The sequence below is a fragment of the Zosterops lateralis genome (assembly GCF_965231275.1).
Source record: "Zosterops lateralis genome assembly, chromosome: 22".
NCBI lineage: Eukaryota > Metazoa > Chordata > Aves > Passeriformes > Zosteropidae > Zosterops > Zosterops lateralis.
The window spans coordinates 1,573,915-1,587,081 of NC_139782.1; the positions used below are offsets into that span (position 1 = coordinate 1,573,915).

The 13,167-nt window shown below is 55.3% G+C and overlaps 4 protein-coding genes across 4 annotated transcripts; all 4 read right to left on the reverse strand.

Moving 5' to 3' along the window:
* Positions 1-1,789: 1,789 nt before the first annotated feature.
* LOC310917945 (basic phospholipase A2 Ts-G6D49-like) lies at positions 1,790-3,269 on the reverse strand (the record flags this gene model as incomplete). Its single annotated transcript, XM_083876586.1, has 4 exons — positions 1,790-2,069; positions 2,612-2,718; positions 2,965-3,112; positions 3,242-3,269. The coding sequence occupies 4 exons, from the start codon at positions 3,267-3,269 to the stop codon at positions 1,927-1,929; spliced, it is 426 nt and encodes a 141-aa protein (XP_083732712.1). The 3' UTR covers positions 1,790-1,926.
* Positions 3,270-6,243: 2,974 nt separating this feature from the next.
* Positions 6,244-7,839, reverse strand: LOC310917946 (basic phospholipase A2 9-like; the record flags this gene model as incomplete). The annotated part of the gene is made up of 5 exons (XM_083876587.1): positions 7,728-7,839; positions 7,290-7,409; positions 7,007-7,133; positions 6,454-6,560; positions 6,244-6,359 (listed from the first exon to the last, which is right to left on the reverse strand). Exons 2-5 carry the CDS (start codon positions 7,327-7,329, stop codon positions 6,244-6,246), a joined length of 390 nt encoding a protein of 129 aa, XP_083732713.1. The 5' UTR covers positions 7,330-7,409; positions 7,728-7,839.
* A 281-nt stretch (positions 7,840-8,120) lies between these two features.
* On the reverse strand, positions 8,121-9,581 carry LOC310918176 (basic phospholipase A2 CoaTx-II-like; the record flags this gene model as incomplete). The annotated part of the gene is made up of 5 exons (XM_083876973.1): positions 9,369-9,581; positions 8,931-8,983; positions 8,539-8,683; positions 8,322-8,428; positions 8,121-8,245 (listed from the first exon to the last, which is right to left on the reverse strand). The coding sequence occupies exons 1-5, from the start codon at positions 9,380-9,382 to the stop codon at positions 8,121-8,123; spliced, it is 444 nt and encodes a 147-aa protein (XP_083733099.1). The 5' UTR covers positions 9,383-9,581.
* Positions 9,582-11,358: 1,777 nt separating this feature from the next.
* On the reverse strand, positions 11,359-12,955 carry LOC310917966 (phospholipase A2, membrane associated-like; the record flags this gene model as incomplete). The annotated part of the gene is made up of 4 exons (XM_083876609.1): positions 11,359-11,504; positions 11,718-11,824; positions 12,047-12,191; positions 12,919-12,955. The coding sequence occupies 4 exons, from the start codon at positions 12,953-12,955 to the stop codon at positions 11,359-11,361; spliced, it is 435 nt and encodes a 144-aa protein (XP_083732735.1).
* Between the last annotated feature and the right edge of the window lie 212 nt (positions 12,956-13,167).

The window sequence follows — 13,167 nt, forward strand, 5'->3', positions numbered from 1 at the left end:
TCTTAATGTGCTGGGTTCATAAATCTTGACAAATCAGTCAAATTCCCTTTATCTTGCCAGGGTGGCTTTGTGCCTGCACAGCCATTCCATATCCAAAGATGTTAAAACTGATTTTGTTTGTTTAACGTTTTTCCCGTTGAAATTTCCACCTTCCCAATGTATTTTTTTTTTCATAGGGAATCTTTGGGCAACATTCTTCACAGAAGTGAGTTTAAGCAGTGAATTTGCTTTGTAAACAGGTCGTGGATTTTCCTGGGAGGAGGAAGGGAGGCAAGAAACAAGAGAACAACACCATGATTCATACATAGTGTGTGTTTACTCCTTGGTGGAGCTGAGTGCTCCGTAATCCGCAGGCCAAGGATGGACAATGAGCACTGGATATTCCCTTGGGCTTTGGGGAGGATGACTGTTTGTTCTTAGCTGCTGGCTGACAAATTTGAGGGTGTTTTGGCTGTTTCTGCAGCAAGGTCACTGTGAGCCTCTTAAGGGAGAATACGCAGCAGGAGGATGTAGAAAGCCACTTTCTCTGCAACCTGTTTCCCACCATCATCTTCCCTGGACTTATTTTCCCAAATCCTGCCCCTGCAGGTCAGGAATTCAGTTGAACTGGAAGTTTTAGGCATTTAGGCAGGTTCTGGCTGACCTCCGTAAGCAAGTCTGTGTATGGGAAGCGTTTTCTGCCTGTGCTGCTCTGTGTCTCCTGTCCCTTGTTCCTATTTAGGAGCTGCCTTCTGGTTTATCTCACAGCTCTGCCTTGTCACCCATGGTCTCCATGTCTGCAGAGCTTTGGGAACTGCAGAAAGGGAGTGAAATTGGGCATGAAGAACAAGCCATAATCCAGTGTTGGATGGAAGGAAGGTGGTTTGTGCTGGTGTTGAGCTGTGGGGCAGTTCCTTGGAGCTTCCTGGGTGCAGGCACCAGCCTTAGAAGGCAGCATTGGCTCTGTCTCAGCTTCTAGAATCCTTACTGGCTGTAGAAAATGAGAATAAATTATTGGTTTGGAATTATAAATATACCACATTTATTGTAGGAACATGAGGTAGGGGTGTTGTTGTTTGTAATGAAACACTTAACACCAAGTCAGGCAGGAGCCCTCAGCACTGAGGGGGAAATCAAATAAATTACCCTTAAAACTCCTTTATTTTAGGCAGATCACATCTCCATAGGCAGCATTACAGATGGAGGTGCCTTCCTGGAGGCTCAGAGTGCAGCCAGCCCTGGCTTGTTAGAAGTAATTAGGGCTAATTTGGGATCATGTACAGCTGTGGTGTGGGTTGAGGTGGCTGCATGGAGCTGCAGCCTGAGGAGACATCTGGCTGCGAGGAGACACCCAAACCTCTGAGACCCCACCACTGGGCTCCCCTGTGCCTTCAGTGAGGATTAATTGCTTAAACAGTCATTAGAAGTGGTTTGGCGCTGGATTGTGGATTGAGGCTGAGCTCCTGGAGAGAAGCTGGCCTTGGAGCCTGCTTTGGGGTTGGGGTGCAGCAGCCACTTGCTGGTTCTGTGGGCTTTTTTTTTTTTTTTTTTTTTTCTCTCTGGAGCTCTTAAGATTTACTGGTTGGCTGCTAAAATGTCACTTCTGGTCATTTTTTAAGAAAAAATGTGTGCAGGAAGGAAAATTGTCTTTAAAAAATCAGCCCTCAAGCTCTATGCTGTTACCTACCCCTTCCACCACTGATTCCCAAAACACAACACTGGTCACAATTAAAAAAACATCTTTATTTGCAGGGTTCACCTTGTTTTTATGAGTTATTCAACCACAGGAAGCAGGTTTTCCCTGCGCTGAGGCACTGGGGAAAGGTGCTGGGCACCTTTTTGGTGCCACAAGGATGTTCCATGTCCTGCCTGGCCACAGGAAAGGCAGAACCCTCCCCAGTTCTGATGGTTTGTGTCAGGTTTGGAGCCGCAGGCAGGCAGGTGTGCTCAGCAGGAGGGTGTTCTGCCCTTGCACTTGGATTTGGGGTAGTTGTCGTAGGATTTGCGGTAGGAGCTGGCTGCCCTCTGGAAGCACTCCACCGCCCTCTTGTCACACGCACAGGTCTGTCTTTCGCACCAACTCCCGGTTCCTGGAAGAAAATTGGGGGGAATGATGGCAGGTGAAGGGTGTGAGAGTCAAAGAGGTGTTTTTTCATCATCCCCACAGCCTCTCTGTTGAGTTTGGGATGTCTCAGGTGGTCTCATGTCTGGAGTGTGGAGCCACCTGGCCCTGGAGGGAGTATTTCCTTCACTTTCTCTCTGCTGTGTCTGTGGGATTTCCCTGCATCAGGCTTTGCTTTGGTCCTTGGAACAATAAGTTTGCTTTGAGGGAATCAGGGCAGCTGTGCCAGGTCCCCATCCAGGATGGAAGGATGATCTCAAACCCTTGGTGTTTGGCCTCTTGGGAAGGACAAGGCCCCTACTCAGGGAAGTCTCCAAGCTCTAAACTTCACCATAATCCATCAGATAGTTATTTGCATTATTCCTGGCACTTTCCCTGTATTTCCACCCTCTTCACTGTGTGTGGTTTCCAGGCCAGGATGGTCTAAAGGGGATGTTGGAAGTCAAGTTCCCCAGGGGTGTGGGTGGCTGTGCCTCCCTGCTCAGAGCTCTGTCCCCGCCCCGCTCTCACCACAGGTTATTGCGGTTCCTCGGAAGGAGTATTTGTAGGTGGCCGTTTTGGGGTTGCAGCGGGAGGAAACCAATTTCTTGTAGCAGCAGTCGTGGGCATGGCAGCACCTGGAGGCATGAGAGTCAAGATCAGGGCAGGGGACAGTTGGGACAATACTGCAGAACATCGACAACGGGCACCTTTGCTGTCAGCTGCTGCTGCTGAACCACTTCTAAAGAGGCTTTAAGAACAAGCAACAATTTTCTCATTGCTATTTCCACCCCCAGGAGCAGGAACAAGATTTCACTTTCTGTACCCAGGGAGGTGAGGAGGGCTGGGGGCACCTGCTCTGCCTTCACCCCATCCCAATGTACCTGTCAGTGGCATCCACGGGCTGCTTGGATCCCCCCCAGCCGCAGTAGCAGCCGTATCCATTGTAAGCCAGCGGTGACTTCCCGGTCTTTTTCAAAATCATCAGTCCAAACTGGGCCAAGTTGCAGCTGGCAAAGGCCAGTCCTAGGACTGGAGAATTGAGGTTAGGAGCACCAGGAGAAGCAGCCTTCCATCCCACCTTTCCACAGGAAAAAAAAGCATTTCACCCTCCCCATCTGTCTGTGGACAGGACCTGGGAGCTTTGCTGGGAGTACTCACATAAGAGGAGCAGCGAGAGGAGCTTCATGCTGGTGGTAGCAGCTCTGGGGGTTGGTGAGCCCCAGGCACTGCTGGTCACACCTTTTATGGCCGTGCACCCTCAGCAGGGCCCCTCCTCCGGAGAGTCCAAAGTGGGCAAATATTTACAATGCTCCCCATACTGGTCCTGCTGCTGTGCAGGTCTCCTGGCACTGCTGGGGGCCCTGGCTGTGGGGTGCCTTATATGGTGGAGCTCTTGGCAGGAGGTTTTGGACATGTGGGGCAGCCTGGGGTCGAGTCTGTGCATGTCTTTGGGTGTCTCAGCATTCCCAGTGCTTCCCTGAGTAAAATGAGAGAACCTGAGGGAGAGCAGGAACCACTTAGGTGTCCCTGCCCGTGGCAGGGGATGGAATGAGGATTCTAGGATTCCATGATTCACTTTCTTCCTGGGTGACAGTTTTTGATGTTTTGGCTAGAAAATACCATCCTGTGTCTTACTGTTTCCATCCTGACTTACCTTGGCAATGCAAAGTATCCTCCCAATTTGCCAGAGTGGGTGAGATGCAGCATTGGGAGTGGAGGAAGATCCCATGGTCTCCAGAATGGCTGTGCCTGGAGACAGAGCTGAGCAGAGACCATGGCTGGTGGTTTTCTTGATAGTGCGGCTTTCTCAGTGCCCAGATGACCCCTGCATGCTCCATCCCTCTCCCCATGTGTGCTGGGCACTGTGTTTTGCTCTCAAATACCTCATGGCATGAGGTATGTGGTTCACCTTGATTTAGAAGTAAAATAAGGCAAGCGACAAGGAAAGAAAAATGCAAGTGCTATATGATGGAAGGTGGGGGGAAAAGAGGCTGCTTGTGTCGTTTGCTCAGGGAGAATCTCTGATTAAATTGGTGGTACTGATCAATCATTTAGCAGGTATCTTCTGGCAGAGATTGCAGCTGCTCTGTGCTGCTTTTTGAGGAACCCCAGCATGGGCAGGCACTGAGGCAGGAGAGGAAATCCCCCCAGGGCTGGTAGGGAAACTGAGGCAGGGAACAAGGATGCAACTTGTGTGGGAGAGAGATGCTGAGAAAAGGGAACTCACCTCAGCAAAATCTCTTCCCCCTCTCTGGCATGGGCCTTTTGCTTCATCAGCTCTCTGGGCTTATTTAAGTAGTCCCCTGGGATGGTGTTGAGTTAATTGGCTAAACCAGTATTTGCCATAGTTCAGGATTTTCCAAGTCCACAACCAGTTTTATCATGGGAATAAGGGATATTCTTGTCCATCAAACTGGCTGAGCTCCACTGAAAGCCTCTCCACCCCACCCCAGCCTCTCTACCTGTGGCAGATTTGCAGGATCCGTTCTCCAAATGGGAAATAAGGCCCCCAAAGTTAAATGCCTCCTGGGAACCTGTGGGTTTTGTTTCATAGTATGAAAACCACAACTCTTGCAGCCCAGTTTATTGCAATGCTCCAAAGGGGGTGCAGTATCTGAGACAAAACATCAGCATTTGGAGGGTTTGTATGAACGGATTTGTACAGCCGGATGTCCAAGCAGGAAAATTCACAGATGGTTAAAATTCACCCAGAATTTACCAAGGGAGAGTGTGATTGAGTTTATCTCAGCCTGCAATCTGTCTGGGTTATCCATCCTCTCGGTGAGGATTTGATCCTTGATTTATGCCCTGCAATCATCAGCTGCTGGGCAAAGGGCTCCTTCCTCATCTCCCCCCGGCTGGAGGAGGGCGGTAGGGGCTGATTCCCGGGTGACAGCTGGCAGCAGCATCGCTGGTTTCAGGGCTATTGCCTGGTGCCCTTGATCTCAGCTATGGGGCAATCCAGGGTGGGCATCAGCCCCTGAGGAAACAGTGTTTCATTGCTGTTTCTGTGGCTTTATTTCATTGCTGACCCCCCTAGTAAGGAGGTTTGGAGCAGAGATACCTGCCGGGGTCAACATCCCAAGGCACAAAACCTGGGGATGCTGAAGGGGGGGGAGCAGCCACTGCCTGAACTGCCTTTTCCTAAGGGATGTGTTCAGGGTTGGTGCAGAATTGGGCCAAAACATTCTTTTCTGGTGAGAACTCTGTTTTGCTCAGCACTGGGTATGAGGCAAGCTCCCGGCTGTGCCGTCACAGCAGAGATTTGGGGGATCACACAATATCCCGAGCTGGAAAGGACCCACAAGGATCATCGAAGTCCAAGCCCAGCCCTCCCCCACCATGGTGCCTGCCCCAGCCCTCCCACGCCATGGTGCCTGCCCCAGCCCTCCCACGCCATGGTGCCTGCCCCAGCCCTCCCACGCCCTGGTGCCTGCCCCAGCCCTCCCACGCCATGGTGCCTGCCCCAGCCCTCCCACGCCATGGTGCCTGCCCCAGCCCTCCCACGCCATGGTGCCTGCCCCAGCCCTCCACGCCATGGTGCCTGCCCCAGCCCTCCCACGCCCTGGTGCCTGCCCCAGCCCTCCCACACCATCCTGCCTGCCCCAGCCCTCCCACACCCTGGTGCCTGCCCCAGCCCTTCCAGCAGCTTCCACTTCTCCATCCCTCAAAAAAACTGGACATTTTCAGAAGCTTTAGAGCTAAGCTGAGGCAGTTCAGGGGTGAGTTGTGTCACCTCCCAAGTGTCATTTTTGCCGACTACTTTAACACGAAACCTGTCGGGGAGGTGAGGGGGGTCGCTGGGCTCAGCGGAGTCACGGCACGCTGGGAACCGGCGCTTTGGGCTCTCGGGTTTTATTTTGGAGCAACAGGAGGGAATTTGCTGTGAAGCAGGAAGCGGAGGGAGCGGACAGGCTGCCAAGGGGCCGTTTCCCATCCCGCCCCTCACGGGGGGCAGGTGTCCACTCCTCCCTTGTTCTGCTGTGCTGGAGCATCGGGAGCCGCTCCCCCTCCTCGGCTGCCGCGACGCCGCTGGACCGGAGGCTCCTTGTCCTCTCCTGGAAGCCAAAAGGCCCCGAGGAGGAGACTCGCCAGGGCTGAGAAAGCGCCGTCCCGTCGCCGATCGGCCCGGAGATGGTTTCGCAAAGGGAGTTTTGGCTTCAGCAGCGGCCGGCCCGTCCCCGGCAGCGGAGCTGAGCCCGGCGGAGCCGAGCCCGGCACAGGCGCGCCGCCCGCTCGCACCTGCAGGCGCCGCGCTGGCACCACGACCCCGACCCTGCGGGCACCGAGAGCGCGCTGAGACTGAGACCTGCCCCGGGAAAGGGGCTGCTGTGCAAAGGGGCATCCCCAGCCCCGGGGCGGGCACTCACTGCAGCTGGGGATCCCCGGCCGGGCCGCAGAGAGGGGCTGGGCGGGTCCCAGGCGGCACCGCCGCGCCGCCAGCCGGGCAAAGCAGCAGGCCCGGAGCAGGCAGCACCTGCGGGGGAGGAGAGCCTGCACTCGCCGGGAATGTGGCACCGGCTGCTCCCGCCCCTCCTGACACAGCTCTGCGACCCGCCAGCTCCGCATCCTCCTGCCCTGGATCGCTTCTCTGCCCTGCCCGTTCCCACGCCAAGCCGCTGCCTCCCCGTGCAAGCCCTGCCCCATCCCGGCTGCGGGACCGGCCCTCCCTCTCCCCGGTGCCATCCCACGGGCCAGGGCCCCACCCTGCTGACCCCGGGATGGAATGGGGGGTGAGCGCTGCCTCACTTTCCTTGCTTCCCCAAAAGCTGATTCCTTCCTGCTGCTGCCAAGCACCTGGTCTGCGTTTTGCAAAGCTTCAGGAGGGGCTGCTGGGGTTGTGCAGAGCCCCGGGGTTACCCCGGGACCAGCGATAGCCCCCTGGGCCCAGCGATAGCCCCCTGGGCCCAGAGTTGCCTGTACCGATCCACTGAAGCCCTGGAGGTGCCCAATCCCGAGTAACATCCGTGGGCAGTGAGGTTTCCCACGGTGCTTCCCTCGAGTCCCGGTGTGAAGGTGCGCGGGTGTTTCCCGTGGGCTGTGAACACACCTGGAGTGGCCGTAAAATGGGATTTTCTTTTTTGGTAAGTTGTGTGCAGAAATGAGGCCTGAGGAACTGGGGAGGGAGTCTGGGAGTCTCCCCGAGGAGTGCACAGGAGTTTGGGGGTGAGCCTGGCTCCCCTCTGTGGGCCGGGGATGCACTTACTGCAGGCAAACAGCATCGTCAGCACCAGCAGGACCTTCATCTTCCTCTCACCTGGGCCTGGGAGGAGAAACAGGGGGCACGCTCAGACAGGGAGTGTGGCCACTTTGACAGGAGCTTCCTCTGAAATCGGATCACCCCCAAAATGTGGAGGGAGGAAAGCAGCTGTGCCCCTCACATCAGTGTCGCTGCCTCTAGGCCGAGAGCAGGTGGTTTGTGACACTGCCCCAGCTCCTGTCCCAGCCCTCCAGCACTTGTCACCCCCCGTGGCACCGCTTTTGGCCGGCAGTGCCCCCTCCCCGCTCAGCGCGGCCTCCCAGCTGTTCCCATCTGGAAGCGAGAACACTTTTCCTCCGGGCTGGGGCCGCTCCCGCCGCCTCCTCCCAACATCCCCCCGCGTTCTCCTTTCCCCAGCAGCGGGGTGAGGGGGGAGCTGCTCACCAAGGATCACCTCGCTGTCAGCCTGTCCTCCCGGGCAGAGCCTGCCCTCCGTGTCCAGCCCGCCAGCTGCGAGTGGAAGCTCCGAAACGACTCGTCTGTCCCAAACTCAGGGACTGCTACGCCCCTTCCCCCGGCCAGCCCCCCCGTCCCCGTGGGCCGCAGCCTCGGGTGACGCAGGGCCCGACACCGAGTTCTTGGAAAGGCTTTTTGGGAAGATGTTGATTATTTACGGGGATTTCTCTCCCTGCCCAGCAGCAGCTCTCAGAGGAGCGGGGACGTTGAACGAGAACGTTGTTTATTTCCGCGTAGATTTAATTTAATTCCCAGCAGCTCTGGTGTGCTCAGCACAGGCGGGGGATGGAGGGGCGGCCCCGGCCCCGCACCCCAGTCCCGTCACCGGCACAGTGCGTTGGGGTAGAACCGGTAGCGTTTCGTGTAGCTCCCGCGGTTCCTCCTCAGGCACAGCGCCAGGCTGCGGTCGCACTCACAGGACAAGTAGGAGCAGTGGGAGTCCTTCCCTGCGGGATGAGGGGAGCCCGGGATGAGCCCTGGCTTTGGGGGAGGTGACACCTCCTTTTCCAGGGCCCTACTCACTGCAGCAGAGCTGCCCACGGCGCCAGTAGTAGTCGTAGAGCTCTGTCTTAGCATCACAGTGGTAGTTTAGGAGGCTGTGGTAGCAAGAATCATGCAGCTGGCAGCATCTGCACGGGAGATCGAAGCTTTAGGGGATGGAGTTTTCTCCCCCTCACCCCAGAAATTTAAAGATATTCAAGAAGGTGTCCAGGAAGGAGGTTTTAAAGTGAATTCTCACCTGTCTGTGGCATCCTTGGGCTGCCCCTTGCCCCCCAGGCCGCAGTAGCAGCCGTAGAAGCCGTAATGCAGAAGAGCGTTTTTCCCTGTTGCCTCTGAGATCATCTGCTTCAGCTCCCAGAGGCTCCCGTGGGCTGGGGACAGGCCTGGAGGGGGGAAATCAGGGAGATCACGCTGATTCCCTGCCCCCCAAACAGCAGCTCCATCCCTCCAGCCCCCAAACTGGCACCAGGGTGGTGATGTCTTAGAAATTATAATGCAACGGAGAGGAAATGTGTTCCCAGCTTGGCACAGGAGCCTTGTTGCATGTCTGGGAGAGGTGAAGAAATCACCAGCCTGATTTCAATGGATGTAAGTGCACACAGAGCCTGGGGACTGAGAGAGGACACTTACCCCACACAGACAGCACAGAGAGGCCGAGGAGGGTGTTCATCCATCTGACAGCTCTGGGGGAGAAAACCAAACCATTCTCTGTTATACCAACCACCTTCTTCTTCCTCTCCCCATCATCCAGGAGCAGAGGTTCTCCCTCTCTCCAGGGACTAGGAGTGATGAGGGGGATAAGGATGTGCCTGTTGTTTCAGCACAAAGTGCCAGGGATGGGAATCAGATGGGAGAGGGTGGGAAAAAGCAAAATCAGGAGAAAGGGAGAAAAAATTGGAGGGTTGTTCAGCCCTCAAGGGCTGCACCCACTGCTGTTCTTCTGGGCTGGTGTCTCAGGCAGCATCTCCTTCAGTCCTGCTTCCCCAGCATGGGACTCGCTCCCCACTTGCACCAGAGCTCCTGGTGAAAGGAGGAAAAGAAGGAAACCAATCCTCCACCCTCACTTACCTTGGGAAAGCCATGCTGGCTTGCAGTGCCCTGCAGCCAACTGGGCTTGCTTTATATAGTTTGCTCCTGTCTTCCTGGAGCTCCTTTGACTCAAATCTTGCTGACTGGGCTTCCCTGTAAAGGAGAAGGTGCCATCCTTCCCCTTCTGAGGAATGTCAAAAATCCCCTAACGCCCCAGCTCTGTACCCCACACATGGGGTGGGTGCTGAGTAGGAGAAAAGCAGTATCACTTCCAGCCTGAGGAGGAAGCTCTGCCTCGGTCAGAGATGCCCAAGAGTTTTCCTCTGCCCTTCCCAGCACCAAGGAGCTGCATCAGGAGGGAAAGAATAGCTCTAGTTCAGGCTGGGCATGGACACAATGGACACAACAAGTTTGGGGCTTTCAAGGAGGGGTAAGGCGGTTCAAGGAGAGTTATCACTTCTTTGGGAAAAGTCTATGGGCAGCACTGAGAGTGTCTCTAATTGTGCAGTTCCCAGAGAAACAAGGTTGGGCAGACACTGGATGACCACGCCCTCACTCACCATGAGAAAACAGAAGCAAAATTAATATTCTGAGATGAGAAATTGCAACTTCCCTTTATTTTTCTCCTTCTGGTTTTTCCGCCCCCTCATTACACCCTACTGCCGAAACCATCCAGTCATTGATTGCCCTCCTAAATTAGCACTCGAATAATGTAAGTGTCAAAACGTTGAAATCTTCCTTCCTCTGTGGATTATTCTCCAACCCTTATTTCCAAAAGTCATGACCAGACTGATTTGGCTTGGGAGGGATGTTAAGGAAGGAAGGTGGTCCGTCTGTGTCTTTTGTCTTACGTGCTGGAAAAACAGTTTTTTGTTGTCCTCCACTGACAAAGTTTTCAGCCAAGCCCTGATTCCAGCTCCACTTTGGTGTCATGAGTGATGCTCCCTGGCTGGCATGTGCCTTGTGCTTATCTGAATTGCTCATAGCCTATTAATACTCTTCAGGCTAATTACTGCCTCATTAATAATTTGAAATTAATTTATGTACTCACACTGTTTTCCTGCTTTTAGTGTGTTTGCATAAGAAAATATGTTTACATGAAATACTTTGTATGGAATTGTTTGTAGCAGGAAATAGATATAAAAGAGCAGTTGTGTCATTCCTAGTAAATCCTCGTGTGTCAGAAGCCAAACATCCCAGAAGATACTGGGACTACTCCTGTGAGCTTCTCCCTGTGCTGAGCTGTGGTTCAGGTTGTCCTGACTCTGGACAAGAGGAACAGAAAAGTTATTTACAACTTAAAACTCACTATGATGTGAAGCCTCTTGTTGTATTCCCGGGACTGTTTTGTTAGTGTTCCTCACAAAGCTGTCTGGATGTGCCTTCTGAGCTAGGAATTAGAAATTCATAGAATGCCAGATTGGGTTGGGCTGGAGAGGATCTTAAAGCTCATCCAGTGCCACTCCTGCCACAAGGCAGGGACATCTTCCTCTGTCCCAGGCTGCTCTAAGCCCCATCCAGCCTGGCCTTGGGCACTGCCAGGGATCCAGGGGCAGCCACAGCTTCTCTGGGCACCCTGTTCCCCAAACTTATTGCTCTACATTGGGGTAGATGTGGGAATTACAGCCTTGTCAGGACCATGGAAATGTTTGGGTGTCAGTAAATGCTGTGGCTGAGGTGTGGGATGCAGAAGTGCTCCTCAAACTCAGCAGCCACCGTTGCAGTGACTCTGTCTCAGCAGCTTTTACAGAAAAATACCATGGAGAACCAGTTTGCATCCCTTTTTATTGTATCTCTTTATTCTCATTGCTGGGAAATGAAAGCAAGAGGAGGAAGGCACAAAAAGAGGAAGCTGCCGTGTCTTTCCAGGAACTGGTGGCTCTCCATCCATGGTGTGTGTGCCTTTCTCACCCCGAGCAGCACCTCACAGGGAGCCTCGGGGGCTTTCCCTTTTCTGAGACCCCAACCCAGGCTTTTCTTGCTGGGGAAAACCGGCCAAAATCTGGAACTCTGTGCAGATCCCTCCTCCTCAGCACTGCAGCTTGCTTCCTTGGCATTTGTGCTTGAAGTAGAAGCGGTAGGAGTTGTTGTAGGAGCTCAGGGTGCTGGCGAAGCACGAGGCCACGGCGGTGTCACACAGGCACGTCTCCCTCTCGCACCAGCTCTGCCCATCACCTGCGGGACAGGGGGAAACACGGAGCCCTGCGGTGCCTTCCCTGGCCGGAGCCACCGCGGGGAAAGAGCAGCGTGTCCCGGGCCTTGCCCTCCCCAAAATCCCATTGAATTATCCCAGGCGGGCGGGAGCGGGGCTGGATTCCCGCAGGGGATGCTCTCCCGTGTGCCAGGCTCCGGGATGGGGTGTGTGGGGCAGCAGTGCCCAGAACTCACCGCAGGTGATGTGCCCGTCGCTGGAGCTGAAGCTGTACAGGGTGCTCAGGGGGCTGCACTCGCCCTCCCTCAGCCTCCTGTAGCAGCAGTCGTGGGCCTGGCAGCACCTGCGGGGACACCACATCAAACCGCGGCCCCAAACCCTCCCCGCCACACCCCGAGGGCAGGGGAAGGTCCTGCCTCGAATTTAGGGCGACCAAAAGAGGAGGCGGCAAAGCAACAGCGGGACTTGGCTGGGGAAGGGTGTAAAGCACCCCCACCCCCAATCCCAGCGCTGGAAAGATGCCGGCGAGGGGCTTTTAGGGACCAGAGCCGTTCTGGGGACTCACCGGTCGGTGGGGTCCACCGGGGTCCCGGAGCCGCCGATGCCGCAGAAACAGCCGTACCAGCTGTAGGACAGCAGGGCGCTCCTGCCCGTGGCCGCCCGGATCATCCGCTCCAGCTCCAGGACGCTGCTGCCCGCCCGGAGCAGCCCTGGGGAACAGGGCACGGATGGGGCCGGGGCAGGGCAGGGCAGGGCAGGGCAGGGCAGGGCAGGGCAGGGCAGGGCAGGGAGCCCCGGGGCATCCCCCGCACCAGGCAGGGCCAGTAACTCGGTCTGGCATCGCTGGTAGCCTGCACTTTCGGGATTTGAACCACGAGAAGCTTTATTCCCTCCTCTAGAATTATGGAATCATGGAATGGTTTGGGCTGGAAGGACCCTCAAAGGCTAACCCTAACCCTAACCCCCCTAACCCTAACCCTTGTCTTGTTCCACCTCCTGCCCTGGGCAGGGACACCTTCCACCATCCCAGGTTGCTCCAAGACCCATCCAACCTGACACTTCTATTGGGGCAGCCACAGCTCCTCTGGCAGCCTGTGCCAGGGCCACCCTCTGGCTTTTTCAGTCTGGCTTTTACAGCCTCTGGGTTTGGTCTGGCAGAAGGTATTTTGCCCTCTGGACTGGCTCTGCCAGGCTGCAAACTGCAATCCCCCATCACCAGGATCAGCCATGGGCTTGGCACAGGCAGGAAAGGTGACAACAGGCTCCAGGGCCTCCCAAAATAAATATGGATCTCAGCATCCCAAAGCCTCCCCATCACCAAGCTCTCCAGGACTGCAGCACTTCTACACAAAGCACTAGAGAGAAAGTGCTAGATTTAAACAAAAACTTGAATTATACACAAAGACCATGGGTTTGTCGGGGACAGGAGGCACTTACCACAAGCCAGGAGCACGGCAAGGAGGAGATTCCTCATTCTGGGACTGCCCTGGAGAGGGAACAAGGATTGGTGATGATCCAGGGGCAGGACAGAAGCCTCTGCAGTGCCCACAGCAGGGAGATGGAACCAGCTGGGAGCACCTGGGCTGTGCCTCGGTGACATTGGTGTCACTGTGGGTACACAGCACTGTGGGGCATCACCCAGGGAACCCCGAGGTTTCTGTATCCTAGTTTTGGGATCTGGGGCTT